At 44.0% G+C, this 24030-nt stretch overlaps 1 protein-coding gene across 1 annotated transcript; it reads left to right on the forward strand.

Moving 5' to 3' along the window:
- Positions 1–1752: 1752 nt before the first annotated feature.
- Positions 1753–24030, forward strand: LOC122925889 (eukaryotic translation initiation factor 4E-like). Its single transcript, XM_044277235.1, has 8 exons — positions 1753–1770; positions 4755–4849; positions 7383–7394; positions 13277–13372; positions 17833–17896; positions 21402–21515; positions 22620–22759; positions 23718–24030. Exons 1-8 carry the CDS (start codon positions 1753–1755, stop codon positions 23830–23832), a joined length of 654 nt encoding a protein of 217 aa, XP_044133170.1. The 3' UTR covers positions 23833–24030.

Genomic DNA, 24030 nt, shown 5'->3' on the forward strand with positions numbered 1-24030 from the left:
TATTTTCCCTTATAACCATGTTATAAGAGAAAATAATACAATCTACAGAACACCGATCCCAAGCCCGAACTTCTGTGAAGAAGTTCGGGCTTGGGTACCAAACATGCTTGATTTTTCTCACCCGAGTGCAAAACGCATTACAAAATCGCGCGTGTTCCCACAACGCACCCGCACATTTTCCCGGGGCTGTCAGTAGGAGACCAACACCTGGCTTTGGCTTCAAAAACTGCATCAGAAGGCTACATGCACACGACTGTGTTTTGCGGTCCATCCATATGCCATCCGTTTTTTTTTTTGCATATCTATTGTAACAATGCCTAAAACGGACAAGAATAGGACATGTTCTAATTTTTTTTGCAGGGCTACGGAACGTTCATACTGATGCGGACAGCATATGGTGTGCTATCCGCATTTTTTTTGGATCCATGGAAATGAATGGGTCCACATCCTATCCGCGAAAAAAACAACAGAACGGACACGGAAACAAACAACGTTCGTGTGCATGAGATCTAAATCTCTGAACATGGAAACCCAGTCTCAGAGAGCTTGGAAGAAAAGTGGTAAAATATCCTGCCACTAAGGCCTCATGCACACGAACGTTGTTTGTTTCCGTGTCCGTTCCGTTTTTTTGCTGATAGGATGCGGATCCATTCATTTCAATGGGTCCGCAAAAAATGCAGAAAACACACCGTGTGCTGTCTGCATCAGTATGCCCGTTCCGTAGCCCTGCAAAAAAAATAGAACATGTCCTATTCTTGTCCGTTTTAGGTATTGTTACAATGGATCCGCAATAAAAAATGGATGGCATATGGATGCAGACCGCAAAACACATACGTCGTGTGCATGTAGCCGAAGGCTACATGCACACGAATGTTTGTCTCCGATCAGTTTTTTTTACGGACCATATACGGTCATCCTTTTTTTTTGTGGACTGCAAAACACATACGGTCATTTTTATAATGGTAGTCTATAGGCTGTTTTACACGAGCGAGTCCATTGCGGGAATTGCGCTCCGTGTGTGTGATCCTCTGCTCTGGACTTGCAGGAGCGCACAGCATTATCATGATTTATAATGCTATGTGCCTCTGCTTGACCTTATTTCTACAGAATCATACTGACAGCTTTATGTCACTATGAATCTGTGGAAGTAAGGCCAAGCAGAGGCACATAGCATTATAAATCATGATAATGCCGTGCGCTCCTGCAAGTCCAGAGCAGAGGATCACACTCACACACGGAGCGCGATTCCCGCAATGGACTCGCTCGTGTCAAACAGCCCTATGGTGTTGCAGAAAAAAATCCATCAGTTGCAGAAAATCCATTATAAAAATTGTTGCGCGATTTGGTGCGACAAAATGTCATCATGTAGACTTAGGCTAGGTCTACACAACAACATTTTGTCACACCAATGTCACGCGAGAATTTTTATAATGGTAGTCTATGGTATCGCACTGCGACATGCTGCGACTGCCATTTAAGACAGATTTTTCTGCAACTGTTGCAGTCGCAGCATGTCACAGTGCAACACCATAGACTACCATTATAAAAAATGTTGCGCGACACATGTTGCAGTGTAGTTGCGACTTATTGTCACGCGACATACATTGCTGTGTAGACCTAGCCTATAGGAGAGAGACATGGCTGTATTCACCTAGCTTTATAAGTAATGTCCTGCTACTTTAAGAGCTAATTATGCTCCATATAAAAGGTGGGATAGCAGCTGTGGTCCAGGCTGTCCTCTGCTAACCTAACATGGCTACAGCTGAAGGAGTAAGTGGTGGAGTGAAGACAGATACAGCGTTAGGTGCCTTGTTGTGTTATCAGTAGCAGTCTTTTGTGTTTTACAGACGTTTTGAAGTTACAGTATATAGAAAAGACTATGGAGTAACATGTCTGGAAAATACTCCACACCTGCTGCACTCGATAGTAATGCTATTGCCCCCTCCCCATTATATCTCCTGAATGTATGTACATGCAGTCCGTGTATTCCTATGGACTGCAGGTTACACAAAAGATGATGGCTAGATGCTTGTAACTTTTTTGGTTGTCTTATGTCTGTTGTATTGACATGTTTGTCTGTATTGTATTTGTAAGGAGTGAACTAGTTGAAATAGGTCCTACTGCTGAGACCCCCATTGAGCATGAGAATGGGGACCTTGTACCCTGTGGAAGTGAACAGAGTGGCTGATCAGGTATATGCGCTGTCACTCCATTTATTTCTATGGGAGTTCCGGAGATAACAAAGCGTTGTACCCGACTGTCAATACCTCCCATAGAAAAGAGTGGAGCGGCTGCACGCATTCCCAACCGGCCGCTCTGCCCAATTGTGGATCCACAAAACACTGATACCAGCCTTGTGCATTCTGAGCAGTCAACTTTTTTTTTTATGAATAGGGGTAAGAACATAACTGAAATACCCCTGTATAGTTTGTAGCTCCAAGCCACGAGTCGGAGCAAGGTGTTTGTGTGGGTTATTCCTATGGTACTGTGATGTGGCTTATCACTGAACTACTTCTAAACAAGCTGCAGATCATGGCAACTCTCAGAAAAGCTGCATGTAATAACTGTTATGGCGTGTGACCATGCAGGGGGGTTATTTTTTCATGCTTGTCTGTTTTTTAGAGGGTGATTAGACCAGTGTCACTATTCTGCATAGTATTTCCGAACTTGGCGATGCGTCTTTATATTTGTCAGGGCGCGGGTGGATCGTGTGCAATTGGGCTACTCACTGGTCGGCTCATGAGTTGGTGCAGTGAAACGGTTGTATGCTAGATTTAAAAGGTTACGGCCATATACATATGTCTGTGAAAAGGTGCACGTCTACCTGCTGATGCCACTATTTTAACAAATTGTAGCACGGCCCAACACAAAGCAGACAAACGGAACTATGCTACCCCTGGAGGGAGTAAAAATGAGTATATTGCTGTGCCTAATTCATGCATAACGTGCACCTACATGCATAAGCCAAAAAGCACCAGAATCTGTCTAAAGCTGAGAATTGTTGAAAGAGGCGCAAATGCACCCAAAACAGGTGCACTTTCAGTTTCATTAGTAAATGCACCTAAAAAAATTAGACAATCTAAAATAGGAAAAATTAAACTAAAACAGGCGCAAAACACTATAATAAATGACGCTACAGTGTGTGGACCATTGTATAGGTGAGCAGGGAGTGGTTATAGGGGGAATATAGAACAGGTCCGCTGTCTTTTGATTTCTCACAGTGGGGCTCCGTGCAGAGTCTGCAATATTTTAGACCAGCAGCAAAGTAATTTTAGGGTATTTTGTGCAGAAAATCTGCCATGTAATACATTACCAGCTGAGATTTTCAAAGTCTCATGTAGTGTGTGGAAATGTTCTGTGCAGAAACTGGCCTGTGGTGCAGCATTGGAAATCTACAACATCAATTGTGCGGATCAGCAGTGTAGGTTTTACCCTTTGTGACACATAGCGTAAGATGCATAAAAATCCACGTTTAACACATCAGATTTGGTGCGGATACCACTGGAAAGTCTGCCTAAACTACTCTGCCATGTGCATATACCCTATGGCCTCATGCACACGACCGTTCAGTTTTTTTTTTTTTTTGTTTTTTTTTGCAGTCCGCGGATCCGTAAAAAAACGGAAGCCGTGTGCCTTTCGCAATTTACGGAATGGGCAGCCCATTGTAGAAATGCTTATTCTTACAAGAATAGGACATGCTATAATTTTTTTTTTTTGCGGGGCCACGGAACAGTGCAACGGATGTGGACAGCATCTTTTGTGGCCCCATTGAAGTGAATAGGTCTGCACCCGAGCCGCAAAAAATAAGGCTCGGATGCGGACCACAAAAAAACTGTTGTGTGCATGAGGCCTAAAACTGGGAACGGCAACCTCCAGCACCCCTGCTGTGGTGAAACTAGCACCCCTGGCATGCACACTTGCTTCGGACTCCCATAGAATTTAATGCAGCATGCTGGGAGTTGTAGTTTCACAACAGCTGGGATGCAGGAAGTTGCTGCAGACGGTGGGGGTCATTTAATAAAGACCAGCATAACTTGACATGCAGTATGTCAACTTTTGTTGCAGATTTAACTCTGCAATGTACAGGGTAAAATCTGATGCATATCTGTAGCCAAATCCTCACTTTTTTTCGGACAGATCTTCAGTGGACCTGCTATGTTGGCCGCTATGTAACAGAGGATATACTGTGGATTTTGCAATTCTCACGCAGTGGAAAAACCTTCCGCAGACAGTGACTTGTGGTACAGATTTTAAATCTGTGTAGGCAGCGGATTTTTATTGCACGTTTCACTCTTAACAATGAAATCTGAATCAACCCAGGAGCACTTCTGAAATCTGCAACGAAAAATGCACCTTATTTATTGTATTTTTGCCATTTCCAGGAGAAACACTGCAGATTTTCTGCAGGATTTCCATCATGTATGGACATACAGTATATGGGTGTATTTCCTGCAGTGGATTTTGTTATGATTCCTCAGTGGAAGTTCCACTGCGGATTTGTCACAAATTTTGCTGGAGATTTGAAATCCGTGGCATACCCTTAAGGCGGGGATCAGTAACCTTCGGTATTCCAGCGTGCATTTACGGTTTGATTGCAACAAGTTGAAGATCACAGGAATTTTTACAAAACTTCATGCATTCATTGTGATTTGAGTGTTTGGGCTGCAATGAAACGCACACCATTATGTACCTGCATGGCCATAGTACCAACCACCTCTAACAAACATGCTTGCTATGTGATCTTTTTCTTCTAGTTAACCATTAAGAATATACCCCGACGAGATGAGAAGAAGAAAAAGAAAAAAGTGGCTGCTGTTGAACACGTGGAAATGCATCTTTTACAGAGCAGGTAATGAGAAACCAGAATTTAGTTGAAGCTCGATTCTATGTGAGAACTGGTAGGGTTTGTCCACAAGGTGGCGCCCTGTGATAGGTGGATTAAACACAGCCTAGCAATGTGGAAGGCTCTGGTTGGAAAATGTACTCATGGAGCTTAGAAAAGGCCTCCAGTTGACCCTTAACTAATTTTGGTTAATATTAAGTTAGAAAATAACTTGCTATCCCCTGATTGGGACTTGTGTGAGCTAGACTGGATCTAGTCTGTCAGACGAGGAAATGGCATGTGTTATATTCATGATAATAAATGACTGAGTGTTAGAGCATATTCACACATGGCCATCAGATGGAGTGTTTTGCCTGATTGCAATGTGAAAATGTGCCCGTACAGAAGCTAGATACAGTATATCAAAGGGATGGACACTTTACATAGGCTTTAAAGGGAATCGTTCACTAGCAACCTTCCTGTCTGCACAGACACGGCTGTGGTTCACCCAATTAAAATTGTTTTTCTTTTGTTAATCGGAGGCTCAGTTCCTGAGTTAGTTATTCCTGATATACAAATTAGGTGTTTGGTGCAATGAGAACAATGGGGACACCTTCATTGTACCAAACACCTAATTTGCACTTTGAAGAAGTATCCCATCTCTGGAACGGAGCATCTGATCGAGTGAAAAACAGAGTTTTAATCAGGTGAACCACAGCTATGTGTCTATACCAGGGATCAGTGATCTTTCATATACTATCTGTTGTGAAACCATAACTCCCAGCATGCACACTTGGCTGTTCTAACTTCCATAGAAGTGAATGGAGGATTCTGGGAGTTGTAGTCTCAGAACAGCAGGCGTGACTGAGGTTGCTGATCCCTGGGCTATATAAACACTTAGACTGGATGATCTTCTTGCAGAAGTTTACGAATACCATAGATGACATAAGCTTAGACTGCCTAGACTTAGACTGGATGATCTTCTTGCAGAGATACCTTTTCTCTAGCTCTGTACTAATCATTTTGGTGCTAAAGTCTCATCTTAAGCCAGGCCCCTCGCTACCGAGCCCTGCCGCTTTTCATGCAAGTCAAGAAATTGGAGAAACTGTAGTTGCACAAATTGGGACAATTTAGCACTATCTATACCAATTCAAGGTACAGATACATTAGTAAATCTGGGCCTTCAAAGTTTCAACATGCCCCTCCATTTGCAGCCATTTTAAGGATGATGGCACTGCCCAAAGGGAACTGTAGGCTGGCTCCAAGGGGAGTGGCTTCAATTATCAAGAGAAGAGGCTTTAAGGCTTTAAGTGGGTTTACTCTTCATATTTTACTGCTTTTGCAGTACCCCAGCATAGGTTACTTTGAAAATTGTTTAGTATTATTTAAATGTTAAATATTCTGGTGTATTGTATAACCCAGTATAGTTTTGTATGGCTAAGTCGGGGGTTAACAATCCTGACTCGCGCTTTTGTAGGAAGCTATGTGATAAACTTGGGTCTGCCCTTAGTTGAGTCAGCCTGTGTCTAGTGATAGCTGATTAAGGCCTCATGCACACGACCGTTGTGTGCATCCGTGGCCGTTGTGCCGTTTTCCGTTTTTTTTCACGGACCCATTGACTTTCAATGGGTCCGTGGAAAAATCGGAAAATGCACCGTTTGGCAGCCGCATCCGTGAGCCGTGTTTCCTGGCCGTGAAAAAAATATGACCTGTCCTATTTTTTTCACGGCCAACGGTTCACGGGCCCATTCAAGTCAATGGGTCCGTGAAAGAACACGGATGCACACAAGATTGGCATCCGTGTCCGTGATCCGTGGCCGTAGGTTTTAGTTTCATACAGACGGATCCGAAGATCCGTCTGCATAAAAGCTTTTTCTGATCTAAGTTTTCACTTCGTGAAAACTCATTTCCGACAGTATATTCTAACACAGAAGCGTTCCCATGGTGATGGGGACGCTTCTAGTTAGAATACACTGCAAACTTTGTACAAGACTGCCCCCTGCTGCCTGGCAGCACCCGATCTCTTACAGGGGGATATGATAGTACAATTAACCCCATCATATCCCCCTGTAAGAGATCAGGGCTGCCAGGCAGCAGGGGGCAGACCCCCCCCCCCCTCCCCAGTTTGAATATCATTGTGCGGCCCCCCCCCTCCCCTGTTGTTAACTCGTTGGTGGCCAGTGTGCGCACCCCCCTCCCTCCCTCCCTCTATTGTTTTAATACATTGGGGCCAGTGTGCGCGCCCCCCCCAACCCCCCCTCCCTCCCTCTATTGTTTTAATACATTGGGGCCAGTGTGCGCGCGCCTCCCTCCCTCTATTGTTTTAATACATTGGGGCCAGTGTGCGCACCCCCCCAACCCCCCCCCCCCCCTCCCTCCCTCTATTGTAATCATCATCGGTGGCAGCGGAGTAGAAGATTTTCATACTTACCTGCTTCTTGCTGCTGCGATGTCTGCGTCCGGCCGGGAGCTCCTCCTACTGGTAAGTGACAGGTCTGTGCGGCGCATTGCTGTCACTTACCAGTAGGAGGAGCTCCCGGCCGGACGCAGACATCGCAGCAGCAAGAAGCAGGTAAGTATGAAAATCTTCTACTCCGCTGCCACCGATGATGATTACAATAGAGGGAGGGAGGGGGGGGGGTTGGGGGGGTGCGCACACTGGCCCCAATGTATTAAAACAATAGAGAGAGGGAGGGAGGGGGGGTTGGGGGGGCGCGCGCACACTGGCCCCAATGTATTAAAACAATAGAGGGAGGGAGGGGGGGGTTGGGGGGGCGCGCGCACACTGGCCCCAATGTATTAAAATAATAGAGGGGGGGTTGGGGGGCGCGCGCACACTGGCCCCAATGTATTAAAACAATAGAGGGAGGGAGGGGGGTGCGCACACTGGCCACCAACGAGTTAACAACAGGGGAGGGGGGGCCCACTGGCCACCAATGAGTTAAAAACAGGGGGGGGGGGGGTCTGCCCCCTGCTGCCTGGCAGCACCTGCCAGGCAGCAGGGGGCAGTCATGTACACAGTTTTTTTGTATATTCTAATCTGAAGCGTCTCCATCACCATGGGAACGCCTCTGTGTTAGAATATACTGTCGGAAATGAGTTTCACGATGTAGCTCATATCCGACAGTATATTCTAACATAGAGGCGTTCCCATGGTGATGGGGACGCTACAAGTTAAAATATACCATCGGATTGGAGAAAACTCCAATCCGATGGTATAACAGAACTCCAGACTTTACATTGAAAGTCAATGGGGACGGATCCGTTTAAAATGGCACCATATTGTGTCAACATCAAACGGATCCGTCCCCATTGACTTGCATTGTAATTCAGGACGGATCCGTTTGGCTCCGCACGGCCAGGCGGACACCAAAATGACTTTTTTTTCATGTCCGTGGATCCTCCAAAAATCAAGGAAGACCCACGGACAGAAAAACGGTCACGGATCACGGACCAACGGAACCCCGTTTTGCGGGCCGTGAAAAAAAACTGTCGTGTGCATGAGGCCTAAGTGAGAGAAGCTACATGTCCTCACTCCTTGGAGCTTTGCATCAAGAAAGCCATCTGTACTTTACAGTACTGCACAAAAGGGAGAACAAGAGGGTCCAGAATCTGCATGTCCGAGCACTGGAGTCAGTTGGAAAGGTATTCTCTGTTTAAAGGCTCATTCAGATGGCTGTATTTCTGGCTCTGCATCTGTTCTGCAATTTAGCTTAATGGGTGCAGACCTATTCATGTCAATGGGGCCCCAAAAGATGCGGACAGCACAACGTGTGTTGTCCGCATTAATAGTTCTGTTCCGCGGTCCTTGAAAAAAACAGAGCATGTCCTATTCTTTGAGTACTTCTTACACAACTTGATCTTTAACAAGGAGCTTACCGGAAAAAAACTCACAACAGGTGTTTGATCCATGAATCGACAAATTTCCTGGTTCAATTAGAATTGGTATTAAAAAGTCATCCTCATCATGCTGTTCACGTTGTCACATCATGAGACTAAGGGCTCTTTCACACCTGCGTTCTTTTCTTCCGGCATAGAGTTCCGTCGTCGGGGCTCTATGCCAGAAGAATCCTGATCAGTTTTATCCTAATGCATTCTGAAAGGAGAGAAATCCGTTCAGGATGCATCAGGATGTCTTCAGTTCAGACCAGAACGTTTTTTGGCCGGAGAAAATACTGCAGCATGCTGTGCTTTTTGCTCTGGCCAAAAATCCTGAACACTTGCCGCAAGGCCGGATCCGGAATTAATGCCCATTTGAAAGGCATTGCCGGATCCGACCTTTAGCTTTTTCTGAATGGTTACCATGGCTGCCGGGACGCTAAAGTCCTGGCAGCCATAGTAAAGTGTAGTGGGGAGCGGGGAAGCAGTATACTTACCGTCCGTGCGGCTCCCGGGGCGCTTCAGAGTGACGTCACGGCGCCCCACGCGCATGGATCGCATGGCACGTCATCCATGCGCACGGGGCGCTCTGACGTCATTCTGGAGCGCCCCGGGAGCCACACGGACTGTAAGTATACCGCTCCCCACTACTACGGCAACCAGGACTTTAATAGCGTCCTGGCTGCCATAGTAACACTGAACGCATTTTGAAGACGGATCCGTCTCAGATGGAACTTGCCACTGAGCTTAGTGTCAGCAGGTTGCAACAGACTGGAAAAGGCATAGAAGTGGACGTCCTTCGGCCACATCCAACACTGACTGCTTCATTGTGACCAATGCCCTGCGCAACTGGATGATGAATGCCGCACAACTCTAGGCACATTTAAGGGAGTTTAGAGGTGCCCAAGTGTAACATTCAGACCATTCAAAACCATTTACATCAGCGTGCTAGATAAGCTCCAAAGGTACCGGACCACAGCACCAGGCACAGGCGTCATCATCTTGCATGGGCCAGGGAGCATCTACACTGGATGTTGGACCAGTGGGCCTCAGTGCTGTTCACTGATGAAACTCGATTCACACTGAGTAGAAATTATGGCCGCCAACAATGTTGGAGACGCCTATGCATCCGTCACTGTTGTTACCGGATGAGCCTTTGGTGGTATTAGTGTGGGCAGGTGTGTAGTCAATACAGAACTGTCCTACACTTTGTGAATGGTACAGTGACAAGCTCATACTACTTGAATAACCTCATTAATCCAGTCACTGTGCCTCTGCATGAACAACGCAGACCTAATTTCACCTACATGGACGATAATGGACTAGCTCATTAAGATCGCATCATTAGGGACCGGCTGCTGGAGACTGGAGGGGCCAGCACTTTCTCTAGACCTCACATTGAAAACTTATGAGATAAGTTGATTGTCGTATAGAGGCCCTTATCTCTGTACCCCAGAACCTCAATAACCTGAGGGCCACCCTTCAAGAAGAATGGGATGCCATGTTTCAGCAGATAAGTCGACTTGTGAGATGTTGTCGAGCTGTAATTGAAGCTCAAGGCCACATGACAAGTTATTGAGACATTGACATTTTTTGTGTGGGTATAACCACCACTTTTTTTTTTTTTTCTTTTATATAAATTGAGATGAGGAAATCTCAATTGCATGTTTACGTAAATGCTCTACTTTCGTGAGAAGTTCACGCTACAGTGATATTAAGTTTTCCATAAATTTCACCCAAAAGCCAAATATTCCTACCTTTTTGTTAGTAGTGTATGTGCAGCAACTTGTAAGAGCTGTATATGGGGTACAGCATTAAATTACCAGCCCTATATCCAGTTTCTAGGTGTGAGCTGCCCCCCCCCCCCCCTTTCTGATCTGGGAACAGTGGTGAGTCTGAGAGATAGTTGATGTGTGAGGAGCGGTCTTCAATGCATGGAATTGCAAGGATTCGCAGCAGATTGGAGCACAGCAGCCCCTGTAAGTCAAAGGCAATCAAAGTAAGGGCTTGTTCACACAACTGTGTGAAGCCCGTGCTGTGTACCGCTAAGCACTGGCACCTGCTGTGTAGAAGCTGCATGGGGATCGTGGCCCCATTCACTTGAATGGGTCCGCAAAAAGATAAAGCAAGCCTTATCTTTTTGCGGTGCGGAAGAACGGAAACTCAGAAAGCACTCCGTAGTGTTCTGTTCTGCATCTCTGGATTTGCTGACCCATTGAAATGAATGGGTCCGCATCCGTGATGTGGAATGGCCACAGAACGGGACCCGTGTATTGAGGATCCGAAAATGCAGTCCGCAATACAGGCATGGGCTTCGCACTGTAGTGTGAATGAGCCCTAAATGTGAGACAAGCTAGCCTCTGCGGGAGGGAAGCATACAACTTTACAGAAGGTTGAGCGCCACTTCACAGCGCATTGACAAAAAGCCAGTGAAGGTAATGCATATGTTGGTTGTGGATGGCGCTGAATTAGCTTTGAGTGATGAGCTTAAGGTACCCTACTAAGGTGACAAACTGGCCATTTGTTAAACTACATCCCGCAGTTGGGCATTGTAGTGCCATACAGAGCAAGTATTGGAGATTTGCATCCATTTGGCCAAAATGGGAATATTGAAGACTACCTGGGAAGAGACTTGGAGCCTTTTTGCAAGTGTTTGTGTAACAGCTGCCCAGCTGACTTGTTCTCGCCCACAACCAGCCTAATCATTGTGCCACAACTTACCTGCACCGCCTCTGCATTATACTGCTCAAGGGGCCCCTGTTTGCACCCCAACACCCACTGACACTAAGGGCACCCCCACCTATTACCAGGCCGTAAACCCCTGGCCAGGCTATGCTGCAAGAAAGCAAAATGTGAACCAGGCCTAATTCTCTCTAAAATGAACGTTTATATGCCCAAGATATAACCCTCTGTACAGCATTAAGCAGTACTAAGCTATGTGTTTAGTAACGGATGGTTTGAGGCTTTCCTTTTATTCTACTTTAAAGCCTTGGATACAAAGAGCCTTTTTTTTTTTTTTATTCTCTCTCTCCTTCTATGAGATGAAATGAACCCTCCCACCAACTGAGGAGCCATTTACAGGTCACTGGAGAATGGATTTGACTACATTCAGTTGGCAGGATACAATAGAGCACTCCAATAACTATTCAGTTTACATTAGAATATTATTTACATTTAGTTGGGCCAAAAGGACATGGTTCTGAAATTGGGATTTGGGTGAAAAAGATCTAGGCATTCTAAGAGCGTGCCAAGTGATGGTTAGGTATTCTCTTTAGCTCCTTTCAGTTTAAAGGGAGGTTGTCATGTTTACTATACTCCTTTTGCTTTAACACATGCTGCCTACTGCTGAAGTAGCATGTTGAATGTGACCGTTCCCTTTTAAAGGGTTGTGCAACGATATTAACTGATCCCCTTTCTACAGGATGGGGGATAAGCATCTGATAGGTGGAGGCTGACCATTGGTACCCCATCAGTTATGAGAATGGGGGATGCCATGCAGAAGTATAAAAGGAACAGCAGGTCAACCCATTAATTCTGTATGGGACTGCCATAGATGGCCAAGCACTGTACTTGGTTATGTCAGGTAGTCCTATAGAAAATGAATGGAGCAGTATATGTTCGACCTGCTGCTCCTTTTTAATTTCTGGTGCACAGGGTGCTATTCGTGGGGTTCTCAGGGGTGGGACCCACACTGATCAGATGCTCCTGTGACTAGGGCATAAGTTAATATTGTGGCACTTGAGGACTTGTGTATAAGACGATACAGGGGCAGACTGTACAAAAATTGGCCCTGGAAAAAAATAAGTGGCCTTATTTTGGAGTCTGGTCCAAATTGACAAAAGGCATTGCCAGCAATACCATATTGCGGTACATTATACCACCCCAGCAGAAAGAAATACCATGGTGTGGAGCAAAAGAATACCCCAGCAGCCCAAAATCCCCCCCCCCCCCCCCAAAAAAAAAGCCCCTCTGTGGTGGCCATGGTTAGCTGCCATGTTCTGTCCTCCTACTCAAGTTGCCTCAGGATAGTAATAGTTGAATTTAGGAGTCAGGAGGGGAGCATCAGATTATTCTTTACCATTCTGGTGGCTGTGAGGAGGGCTCAGGTTGCCCCATGAGCATTGACTCACAAGGAAGGGTCTCTGTAGGGTCTATGTCCAGTTTTCCCCAAGATCAAATTATGGATCTGTGTGTTACAGATCTGTAACATAACCAAAGAAATCTGTGGGTCCATATTTTTATTTTAAAAAAGACTTCAATGCTGCTTCTGTGTATTAGCATTTTGTGAATTTGGAAAGAGTACTGCTTTAACTTTGTACTAAGTGGATAGTCCTGCATCGGTGCTATCTCGGCTCATACTCCCAGCTGTGGAATTCATTCTTTAAAAGGGTGGGAGCATCGCAAGTAAAACAAGCTGAGAAGAGAGTAAGTTGATTTGAAAGTCCAGCTAGTCAGATATGACAGTGCTTCAAGGTCTGAAATGCTATAGTATCCATGTATAGCTCTTTCATGAAATGTCAGTTCATAATTTGATCAGTATTCACTATATTACTGATAATTGTATCACTTTTCTAGATGGGCCCTCTGGTTCTTCAAAAATGTGAAAAGCCAGCCGTGGCAGTGTAACTTGCGCCTTGTTACAACATTCAACACAGTAGAAGACTTTTGGGCGTAAGTATATCAATTGCCTCAGGAATGTGGGAACTAGCATAAATGGATGTGCGTATTAAATTACTACATACAGTGGTCCCCGATGACATAAAAAATATTTTGGGCAACAAAATTGTGACAAAGTGCCCCCCTAAGTGGGTGGGACCCCAATTAACCCCCCACCTTGCGTTTTTATACTGTGCAGATGTGCCTCTAAGAACCTGTTTAATGCTGTTCGTGTGGTGGTACACCATGTAATTTTTGGCCCTCATGAACCAGTTAGTCCATGTTTTGTAAGGCTGGTGAACTATGACATGTGGCAGTACCACATGCCCTGTCAGAGCAGGTAGCACCAGGAATAAGGATTCCTGGATGCCAGTTTACAGGAGGAAGGTGTCGGTCAGCAGGGCCCATTACTAACAGTCCTACACAGATGTGTCATTAGATGATGTGGTAGAGGAGAGCATGTCATGTCAGATGGACTTGACACTGAGTGAGCAAAAGGAGGCCTAAATCCGGCTGCGGAAGAACAAGTTGGTGGTCGGTGCCTTAGAGCCAGAGAGAATCGGTAAGCAGTGTACTAGCATTGGGAGCTATGGATCCAGAGACTGGCATGGTAAGGTCTCAGAAGTGTCACTGAGAAGTCTGACATGTCCAGACATAGAAATCTATCCGCTCAGGTCCAGAACAGAGGGTAATGCGTATTAGCCCAAAGGAAGGCCTATGGAGAATCATCCAGACAGTGGAACAGATTTACTAATCTGTCAAATTACACACTGTCTAAAACTCCACCACATTTTTCAGAGGCAGATGCCTTATGATGGATCGGGTGAACCTTTTGACTGTCCAGTCTTTATACCATGCAATGGCTGGCTTACTTTGAGAGAGAATTTTGTCATAGTATTGCCACAAATTGTTTTAGGCTACTTTCACACTCGCGCTTGGTGTGGATCTGTCATGGATCTGCACAAACGCTTCCATTCAGATAATACAACCGCATGCGTCTGAGAACGGATCAGTTTGTATTATCTGTAACATAGCCAAAACAGATCTGTCTTCAACCCCATTGAAAGTCAATGGGGGACGGATCCGTTTGTATTATCTGTAACAAAGCCAAAACTGATCTCTGTCAGGACGGATCATTTTGCCTCTGCATCGTCAGGCGGACACCAAAACGCTGTAAGCAGCGTTTTGGTGTCCTCCTCCGAAGCGGAATGTAGATGGAACGGAGGCAAACTGATGCATTCTGAGCAGATCCTTATCCATTCAGAATGCATTAGGGCAAAACTGATCCTTTTTGGACCGCTTGTGCGAGCCCTGAATGTATCTCACAAACTGAAACCAAAACGCCAGTGTGAAAGTAGACTTGGGCCGCTCCACTTTCCAATACTTCCATCTCCCATTGGCAGATAAAACAAAGTGGATTCTTTTTGGATTGCTTGGGTCATAAATGTTTAAAAAGGCATGTGACAAACCAAGTATTTGCTACAACTATCTTCTTGACATTCTCTCACTTTTGTTTTCTATGAACAGTAGCAGTTCAGAGCCAAGAGTCATTAAGACGTGGCTTTTTACTACTGCCAGTAGTTGGGAAAGGGTCCCATTTGTGCCCCTCACCATGCCCTAATGTTATAGGGAAAGCTGTTTAAGCAAACTACTCAAAAATCTATTTGTCTGCATGCTTGCCGATTGCTTGGGCCTTTTTTACTTAAATGGGGTACTATAATAGTCTTACAATTTATGAAGTGTTCTCGCGAAAATTTATATAATGTGCCCATTTGTCACCTGATCGCTGGCCATCTTTACATGGGATGATGACTGGGAAGGAACCATTAGCCTTTCTCTGCAATTAAAGGGGTTGTCACAATGAGGGCAAATATATGAAAGGGACGTAAAAAATAAAGGTTTTATTAAATGCGTAAGATGAAAAACGTAAAAAGGTGAGCGACCTAAATATAGTAGTGTCTTCAGAGTCCCCACACAGTAGTTGTATGGGGGAACCACTGTGAACACCCTATAATTAATAAAGACCCATATATTTAAATATACAAATCCAACCGCTACTGGTGATTGAATATAAAAATCCAATGAGCAGGATAATTGCCACTGCACTAATTATGAGCTGGTGGGATTAGTACTAAAAAAGGATATCCCCACTGGGATTGGCAGGTAGTCTTAGAGATATGTAATGTCTCACAAAGAGGAACCCAGTGGGGTAACATTTGCAGCATACCAAACTGTCCAGTACCCAATCAGCCACTGGGCAGTTGAAGGCTGTGCACTTTACCACCCCTCATACACTGACACTTGTACGGTGCACAACAGTAAGAGGAAATTGCTGGTCTGGCTATTGTACCACCAGCATGCTGGTAGCTGGTACGATGGCCAGACCAGCAATTACCTCTTACTGTTGTGCACCATATGAGGGGCAGTAAAGTGGACAGCCGTTCCCCCTTGCTGACTTCAACTGCCCAGTGGCTGATTGGGTACTGGACAGTTTGGTATGCTGCAAATGTTACCCCACGGGGTTCCTCTTTGAGACATTACATCTCTAAGGACTCTTTCACACCTGCATTCTTTTCTTCCGGCATAGAGTTCTGTCGTCAGGGCTCTATGCCTGAAGAATCCTGATCAGGATTATCCTAATGCATTCTGAATAGAGTGAAATCCGTTCAGGATGCATCAGGATGTCTTCAGTTCCAGAACGGAACATTTTTTGGCCGGAGAAAATACCGCAGCATGCTGCGCTTTTTGCTCCGGCCAAAAATCCTGAAGACTTGCCACAAGGCCGGGTCCGGAATTAATGCCCTTTGAAAGGCATTGATCCGGATCCGGCCTTAAGCTAAACGTTGTTTCGGCGCATTGCCGGATACGACGTTTAGCTTTTTCTCAATGGTTACCATGGCTGCCGGGACGCTAAAGTCCTAGCAGCCATGGTAAAGTGTAGTGGGGAGCGGGGGAGCAGCATACTTGCCGTCCGTGCGGCTCCCGGGGCGCTCCAGAGTGACGTCAGGGCGCCCCAGGCGCATGGATGACGTGATCGCATGGCACGTCATCCATGCACATGGGGCGCTCTGACGTCATTCTGGAGCGCCCCGGGAGCCGCGTGCACTGTAAGTATACCGCTCCCCCGCTCCTACTATGGCAACCAGAACTTTAATAGCGTCCTGGCTGCCATAGTAACACTGAAAACATTTTGAAGACGGATCCGTCTTCAAATGCTTTCAGTACACTTGCGTTTTTCTGGATCCGGCGTGTACCTCCGGCAAGTGGAGTACACGCCGGATCCGGACAACGCAAGTGTGAAAGAGGCCTTAGACTACCTGCCAATCCCAGAGGGGATAGCCTTCTTTTTAGTACTAATCCCACCAGCTCATAATTGGTGCAGTGGCAATTATCCTGCTCACTGGATATAAAAATCCAATCACCAGTAGCAGTGGGATTCGTATTTTTAAATCTGGGTCTTTATTAATTATAGGGTGTTCACAGTGGTCCCCCTTACAACTGAGTGGGGACTATGACCACATCTTTGTGCACCCTATTGAGCATTACTGGACTGTTATTCGGCCCAACACTACTATATTTAGGTCACTCGCCTCTTTACGTTTTTCATCTTGCGCATTTAAAAAAACACTTTTTTCTTATTTTAACGTCTTTCATATATTTGCTCTCATTGTACTAATGTCTTGGGACATATACTTTTATAACCTTTTTCTAAATGAGTAAAGGGGTTGTCACATGAAAACTATTCTACAGTTTTCAAACAAGCACCTGGCTTTAAATACTTTTGCAATTGCATGCAATTAAAAACTTAGCCAGTGTGGAAGGGTATATTCGCAGTGAGACAGACCATGCTGGGCTCAGTCACACAACCATATCCGTTTTTTAAGGTCTGCAAGTTGCAGGTCTGCAAAACATGAATACTGGCAGTGTTACACATTTTGCAAAATGCACACAGCCCTATATAGGAATGCCTATTCTTGCATAGCCACTGAGTTATTTGATAAAATATATCTGTATAGCGCCACCTGCTGTTTGTGGTTTTGGTTTTGTGGTGGTTTTGTTTTTTCTGATTTCTCTGACCTGCTCCCTGAGATGGCCGCACATGCTCAGTTTCATCCTCCAACTGGCTCCTGAGCTGGGATAGGGAGAGCATGGGCATGCCCCCTTAGCTGCAGCAGAAAAGACACTTCCTTTGAGCTGCCTTCTTGATATCAATCTAGCAGCGCATTGAATGAGGAGAACTCTGGATCCATGTGAGGTACAGGGCTGGTTCTAGCTTTGCTAGAAAGAGGTTGTCATGTACTATATGATGTCTGGTTTGTTTGTTTTTTTGTTTTTTTTACATTAGTCATGGGATAACCCCTTAAGTTATTGATAAACCTTTAACCAGAGTAACTTGGACTCAAAATGTACGTACGGGACTTGCATCCCGGGATTCCTCTGAATCAATATATTAACCATTGTGGTTTCCTTCTCAGACTGTATACACATATTCAGCTTGCAAGCAAGTTGTCATCTGGCTGTGACTACTCAATCTTTAAGGTGAGACCACACTTAAGGTATTGCTTTGTTTTCAAAGTACTTTCCATGCTTAACACTTTCAGTACTGGGCCACTTTTCACCTTAAATCCCAGGCCAATTTTTGCTAATCTGACGTGTCCCTTTTATGTGGTAATAACTTTGGAACGCTTTTACTGATCCAAGCCATTCTGAGACTTTTTTTTTTTTTTTTTTTTTGTAACACATTGTACTTCATGAGAGGCAAATTTGAGTCGATATTTCATCTTTATTTATAAAATCCCAACGTTTGGGAAAAATTCTCAATTTTTCTAAATTTGGATTTCTCTACTTTTAAGACAGATGGTAATGACCCCATTTTAAAACTACACCCCTTAAATTATTCAAAACTGATGTTACAAACTTTGTTAACCCTTGAGGTGTTCCACAAGAATTAAAAATGAAATTTCACCTTCAGGAAAATGAAGGTGAAATTTCAAAATGTCACTTTTTGGGTAGATTTTATTTATTTTTTGTTATTTTTTTTCTTGCAACACAGCAAGGGTAGACGGCAAAATAAACCTCGCTCTATTACTGATTCTGCAGTTTACATAAATACCCCATAGTGGACAGAGGCAGATTTTGTTAGAATGGTTTTTAGGGACCATTTTGTATTTGAAGAGACCCTGACGTACCCCTACAGTGGAAACCCTCAAAGTGACCCCATTTTGTAAATTTCACCCCTTAAAGTGTTTTACAGATTTTGGAAACACTTGGCTGTTATAATGAAAGTTTTGTTTCTTCCAATAAAATGTTTTTGGGCAGTGCAGATTTTGATGGATTGAAGGGATTGTTTTATTTGGGGGCTCATTTTTTTGTGGGATTAGGTGACAGATTGATTGGTACCATTTTGAGGTACATAAGACTTTTTGATCGCTTGGTATTAATCTGTTTGAGGCAAGGTGAAAAATTGGCAATTTTTTTACAGCATTAACCTGGGGGGGCATATAATGTGCTATTTTTATAGAGCAGGTTGTTATGGACCCGGCAATACCTAATGTTTATTACTTTTATACATTTTTACACAGTGAAAGCCTTTTTGAACAGAATAAAATCTTGTTTTTGTGTAGCCATTTTCTGAGAGCCTTTTTTTGCTATGGTCTTAAGTAGGGGCTGATTTTTTTTCTTTTACAGGATGAGGTGACTATTTGGTACCATTTTGGGGTACATAAGACTTCTTGATCACTTGGTATTACACTTTTTGTGAGGCAAGGAGACCAGAAAATCGCTTTTTTTGACACTGTTTTTATTTTATTTACGGCGTTCACCTGACTGGGTGGATCATGTGATATTTTTATAGAGCCGGTCAATATGGACGCGGCGATACCTAATGCCTACTTTATTTATTTTGGGAACAGGATGCTTTTGGGGTCTGATCCCCTTTACAATGCATTACAGTATTTCTGTATTGTAATGCATTGGCTGTAAGTGTATTACTCACTGTAATACACTTACAGCCTTCCTGCCTGAGAGATCCAGGGGGCTGGATCTCACAGGCTCATGGAAGGCATCAGGCTGACTTCCGTGCTATCGGGTCCCAGTCACAGAAGTGTGGGGACCCGATAGCCATCCGGCAGGATACCACACATGCTGCGGTCAGCAGGGGTCCTGGCTATCTGACTGTAGGACCCCTGCAGCTGATCGAGTGGCTGCAGATCAGAGCACCGTTGCTGTACAGCGCTGGGATTTGTGACCCTGATACCAGTGCCCTACATGTACGGTGCTGGTATTCTACGGGTTAATCATTGGTCAGAGTTGTTTGCAATGGGGTAACAACCATGTCTATGCCAGTCCTAGGCCATCATTGTCCAAGACCTGCATTAGACACGGCTTCATATGTGCATGTTAGGGTATGTTCATGCATGGTGGATATGCTGAGGATATTCATGCAGAAAGTCTGTAGCATTGTACAGTACCAGCGAGGAGAATGAGATTTAAGAAATCTCAACCGTACACTGCAGTGTGGATTTAAAATCTGCAGCACGTCCATTTATGCTGTAGATTTCACCCTCTGCAATGGAGAAGGTGAAATCCACAGCAAAAACCATAAGTAATTATGCAGCTGATTTTGTTGAGGGTTTTTGCCATGGATCTGCAGCGGACTACTGGTGAAATGGGCCAGGGGTCTCTTTACGATGTGGTGATTGTAATTTATTTATTTTTTGACGCCAGTTGCATTGCAGCAACGAGGGACTAAGTCACCCTATGTAGGTGATGGTGGAACCAGGTGTAGGAATGCGAGTGGTGTAAGGGCTGCCTATAGTGTCCCTTTAGGTGTAGCTTTGCATTTGTCAGTGTTTCTACCTGGATATCCAGAACCCCAGGCATTGTAGTCTGAAGTAGTGCAAACAGGGTTGTGAGTGAAGAAATTGAGTCCAGACTTGTATTGAAATGGTTTACAATTTTACTTGGCATAAACTCTCAAGGGACAATCTTCCGGCTTTATCTAGGTTACCAGCAGGATTTGGCATGAAGTTCTGGCAGGCAAACACTTTTAGCTCTGCTACAACTGTACTTTCAGCTCTATCTTGACTGGATTATATAGGAACTTTTCCTTTTGCTGATTTCTGCTGCAACTTAATCTTCAATAGTCTGACTCTATCTTTATGTTGATCTGGGTCCAGGGAACCTTTTCCTCCTGGCTTCTGGGCCTGTAGCATGGGCCCTCAGGCCCTCTGCTGGCTGGCACACAGCCTTCCCCTTACAGGGGTACTCTTAACTGACTTCTAACTAACTCAACTCCTCCCTCCTTAGAGAGGGGGCTAGAATGGAAGAAGGGCTCCATTCTGGTTAACACGGCACTTCCAGAAGTGACTACGTCTGCTGGTAGACTGTAATGGTTTAAGTGCAATGTATACGAAGTCACAAATACAGTTACACCTTGTGTATTACCTAGGGGTAAATACACATTATGCAGGAAGCACCATTAAAGATGGTGATGGGGCAAAGAGTGGTAATGCCCCCTAGCAGGGCGTTACAGATCCGCAGCAAAATTTGGCAGGTTTATTGCAGAAATGTGTTTGCTGCATAAACATGTATGTGTTTTACATGTATGTTGTGGATTTTTTGTAGTAGAAATTACTGCAACAAACCTCCATATGGAAGAGGGTGAGGGTCTGTATTAAGATAAGTTACAAAAAGAAGCGTGAACATGTTGGATGGTTAACGCGTTAATCACCTTCTGCATTTGACTACTAAATAAAATCAAATTGGTTTCTGAAAAAGTTACTGTTATCTTGAGTCTTTACGCATTAGTAAAAATGACAATCTACTAGTAAGGAAATTACATCAGCTGTAGTTCAGTTATTAGGCTTTACTTGGAGGTTTTAGCATTTGTATGTTATTGTGGCAGCCTTTGCTTTAAAAAGTAGTTTGGTTTGAAGAATTGTGTATGTATATTGTATGTATTATTGTATGTAATATTATATGTAGATATAGATAGATCTCTATCTCTCTATATATCTATCTAATTTATTTATTTTTTTCCCAGGATGGGATTGAACCGATGTGGGAAGATAGTCGGAACAAGAGGGGAGGGAGGTGGCTCATCACTCTTTCCAAGCAGCAGCGTCACAGTGACCTGGACTCCCTTTGGCTTGAGACTGTAAGTAACAGCTGCTAGAAAACAAAGGCTCTGTATCTGGTGCTCTACACCCTTCATTGTGTGAAGGCCAATTTCCCATGACCTTGGTGGGAGGATATGAAATGTCTAATTTTTCTGGTGTTTGTAGATTTTTGTGTAAATCTGTTACAAAAACATGATGTACCGCCTTGTGGAAACAGATTTTCGAAATATATTCTAGTGTGTATTTCTTTTTTGTCTGTACCTTTTTTATATCTTCATGGGGACATTGAGTTAATCAGGGATGCTGGTCAGACATGACCATGCCCCCAGTGATCAGACCTATCCTGTGGGACAAACACTTTAAAGGTCGCACTGGGCAGTTGCAGGTTCCAGTCTCCTAAGGCTACAGTTGTGTAAGACGGTGGGGGGGGGGGGGGGGGAGTCAATTAGTCATGGCTGCTAAAAAATGGCCATGGAAAAACAGATGAATTTCCACCAGTTCCCCCTGTATATGAAATGCCCCCCAGTAGCGCTCAACCCCATAGTGGCACCAATTTTTCTGGATAGGGAAAAAAAAAATACACACCTCATCCACTTGAACATCCTGACTGTAGGGAACTGGAAGTATCTGACGCTCCAATCGTTATGGTGTTACATGTGTAAATGAGAACCCATGAGCGAATTTCATATTTTGAGGGGCTGGTGTGTGTTGTGGTATTTACTGAATTGCATTATGGATTTCGTTACCATGGACCATAACACAATTTTATGACTGAATGCAGAAACGAAATGCCTTTGGAGGCATTCAGTTATTCATTCAGTCCTAATAGAAGTCTATGGGCTGCAAAACGGAAATGGGACAGATCCGTTTTGCAGCCCATAGACTTCTATTATGACGGAATGAATAACTAAATGCCTCCAAAGGCATTTTGTTTCTGCATTCCGTCATAGAATTGCGTTATGGTCCATGGTAACGGAATCCATAACACAATTCACCTTTTACCAGTAAACTAATCTCAAATTAACTTCATAACCGGGAATTCGCTCATCTCTAGTGCCCAACTTCATCAAACTTTTGTCCAGAATATTTTTATCAAAATCCATTGCAAGTGTATTTAAATGAGCAGTTTCCTCCTTGTCCAGTTACTATGTCTAATTGGAGAAGCCTTTGAGGAATTCAGTGAAGAAGTCTGTGGCGCGGTCATCAACATTCGGGCAAAAGGAGATAAGATTGCAATCTGGACCAGAGAGGCTGAAAACAGAGAAGCGGTTACTCACATTGGGTAAGTCTGCGTGGAGGCTGCTCTCGGGGGAGGGGGGTTCACAGGCATTTTCAATTCAGTTATAGCTTTGATATACTGGAAACCTTTCCGTTTTAATCTGTCCTCATATAGTTCAATGGAGACTAAATAACGGAAATCAGCATTCTGTCTGGTTTCATTTTATTTTTTTTATTTATTGGGGGGGAGGAGGAGAAGCCTGTTACAGAGAAGGGACATTTTAATCAAAGTACTGTTTTTAGGTTTTTCATTTTTTTAAATTTTTTTGTAGATGTAAAAAAACAAAAAAGATCAAATAAAAATGAAGCCCCGTGTATCACTGAAAAAGGTGCAAAAATGTACATAATTGAACTCGATAAGGTATGGCTTTTTAAGGCCTCTTTCACACTACAGTTTTTTTTTTTCGTTTTGCGGGCCGTTTTTTGCTTTCTGTATACGGACCGTGCATTTAAATGGTTCCGCAAAAAAAAAGTGTACGCCGTATGCATTCCATTTCCGTTTTTCTGTTCCGTTGAAAGATAGAACATGTCCTATTGCCCGCAAATCGCGTTCCGTGAGTCCGCAAAAAAACTGAACACATACGGAAATGCATCCATATGTCTTCCGTATCCGTTCCGTTTTTTTCTGAACCATCTATTGAAAATGTTATGCCCAGCCTAATTTTTTCTATGTAATTACTGTATACTGTATATGCCATACGGAAAAACGGAAACAAAAAAGAATGGATCCGTGAAAAACGGACCGCAAAACACTGAAATAGCCATACGGTAGTGTGAAAGAGGCCTAAGACTCGTGCATTATCTGCACCTAGTCAGGAAGGGGAGTAAATGACCCGATCTCTGACTGGTTAAATGCATAGTAATGTACACAAACGTGATACTGTTAGCGAAAGCACCAGAGAAATACGATCATAACTAGTGAAAACATTCACTCAGCACTTTTTTTTTTTTTTTTTCTACAGTAAAGTGTACAAGGAGAGGCTGGGCCTGTCTTCCAAAGTGGTCATTGGTTATCAAGCACATGCAGACACCGCTACCAAGAGCAGCTCCCTTAGCAAGAATAAGTTTGTGGTGTGAAGACCCTACAGATGATGCATTTATTATCTACAGAATCTGCACTTTTTTTTGTCGCCATGTCAAGAGGGCATGATTTATGGTTTTGTGTAGTGTAAATAAAAGTGTTAATCAGTGCAGACTTGTGGAGCGGGAGCCTGACTAAATGAGGTCTTCCAGAAATTGTATTTGATGGCATAACAAAATAAATGACAAAAATGA

Source organism: Bufo gargarizans, chromosome 2 (assembly GCF_014858855.1).
Source record: "Bufo gargarizans isolate SCDJY-AF-19 chromosome 2, ASM1485885v1, whole genome shotgun sequence".
Lineage (NCBI taxonomy): Eukaryota > Metazoa > Chordata > Amphibia > Anura > Bufonidae > Bufo > Bufo gargarizans.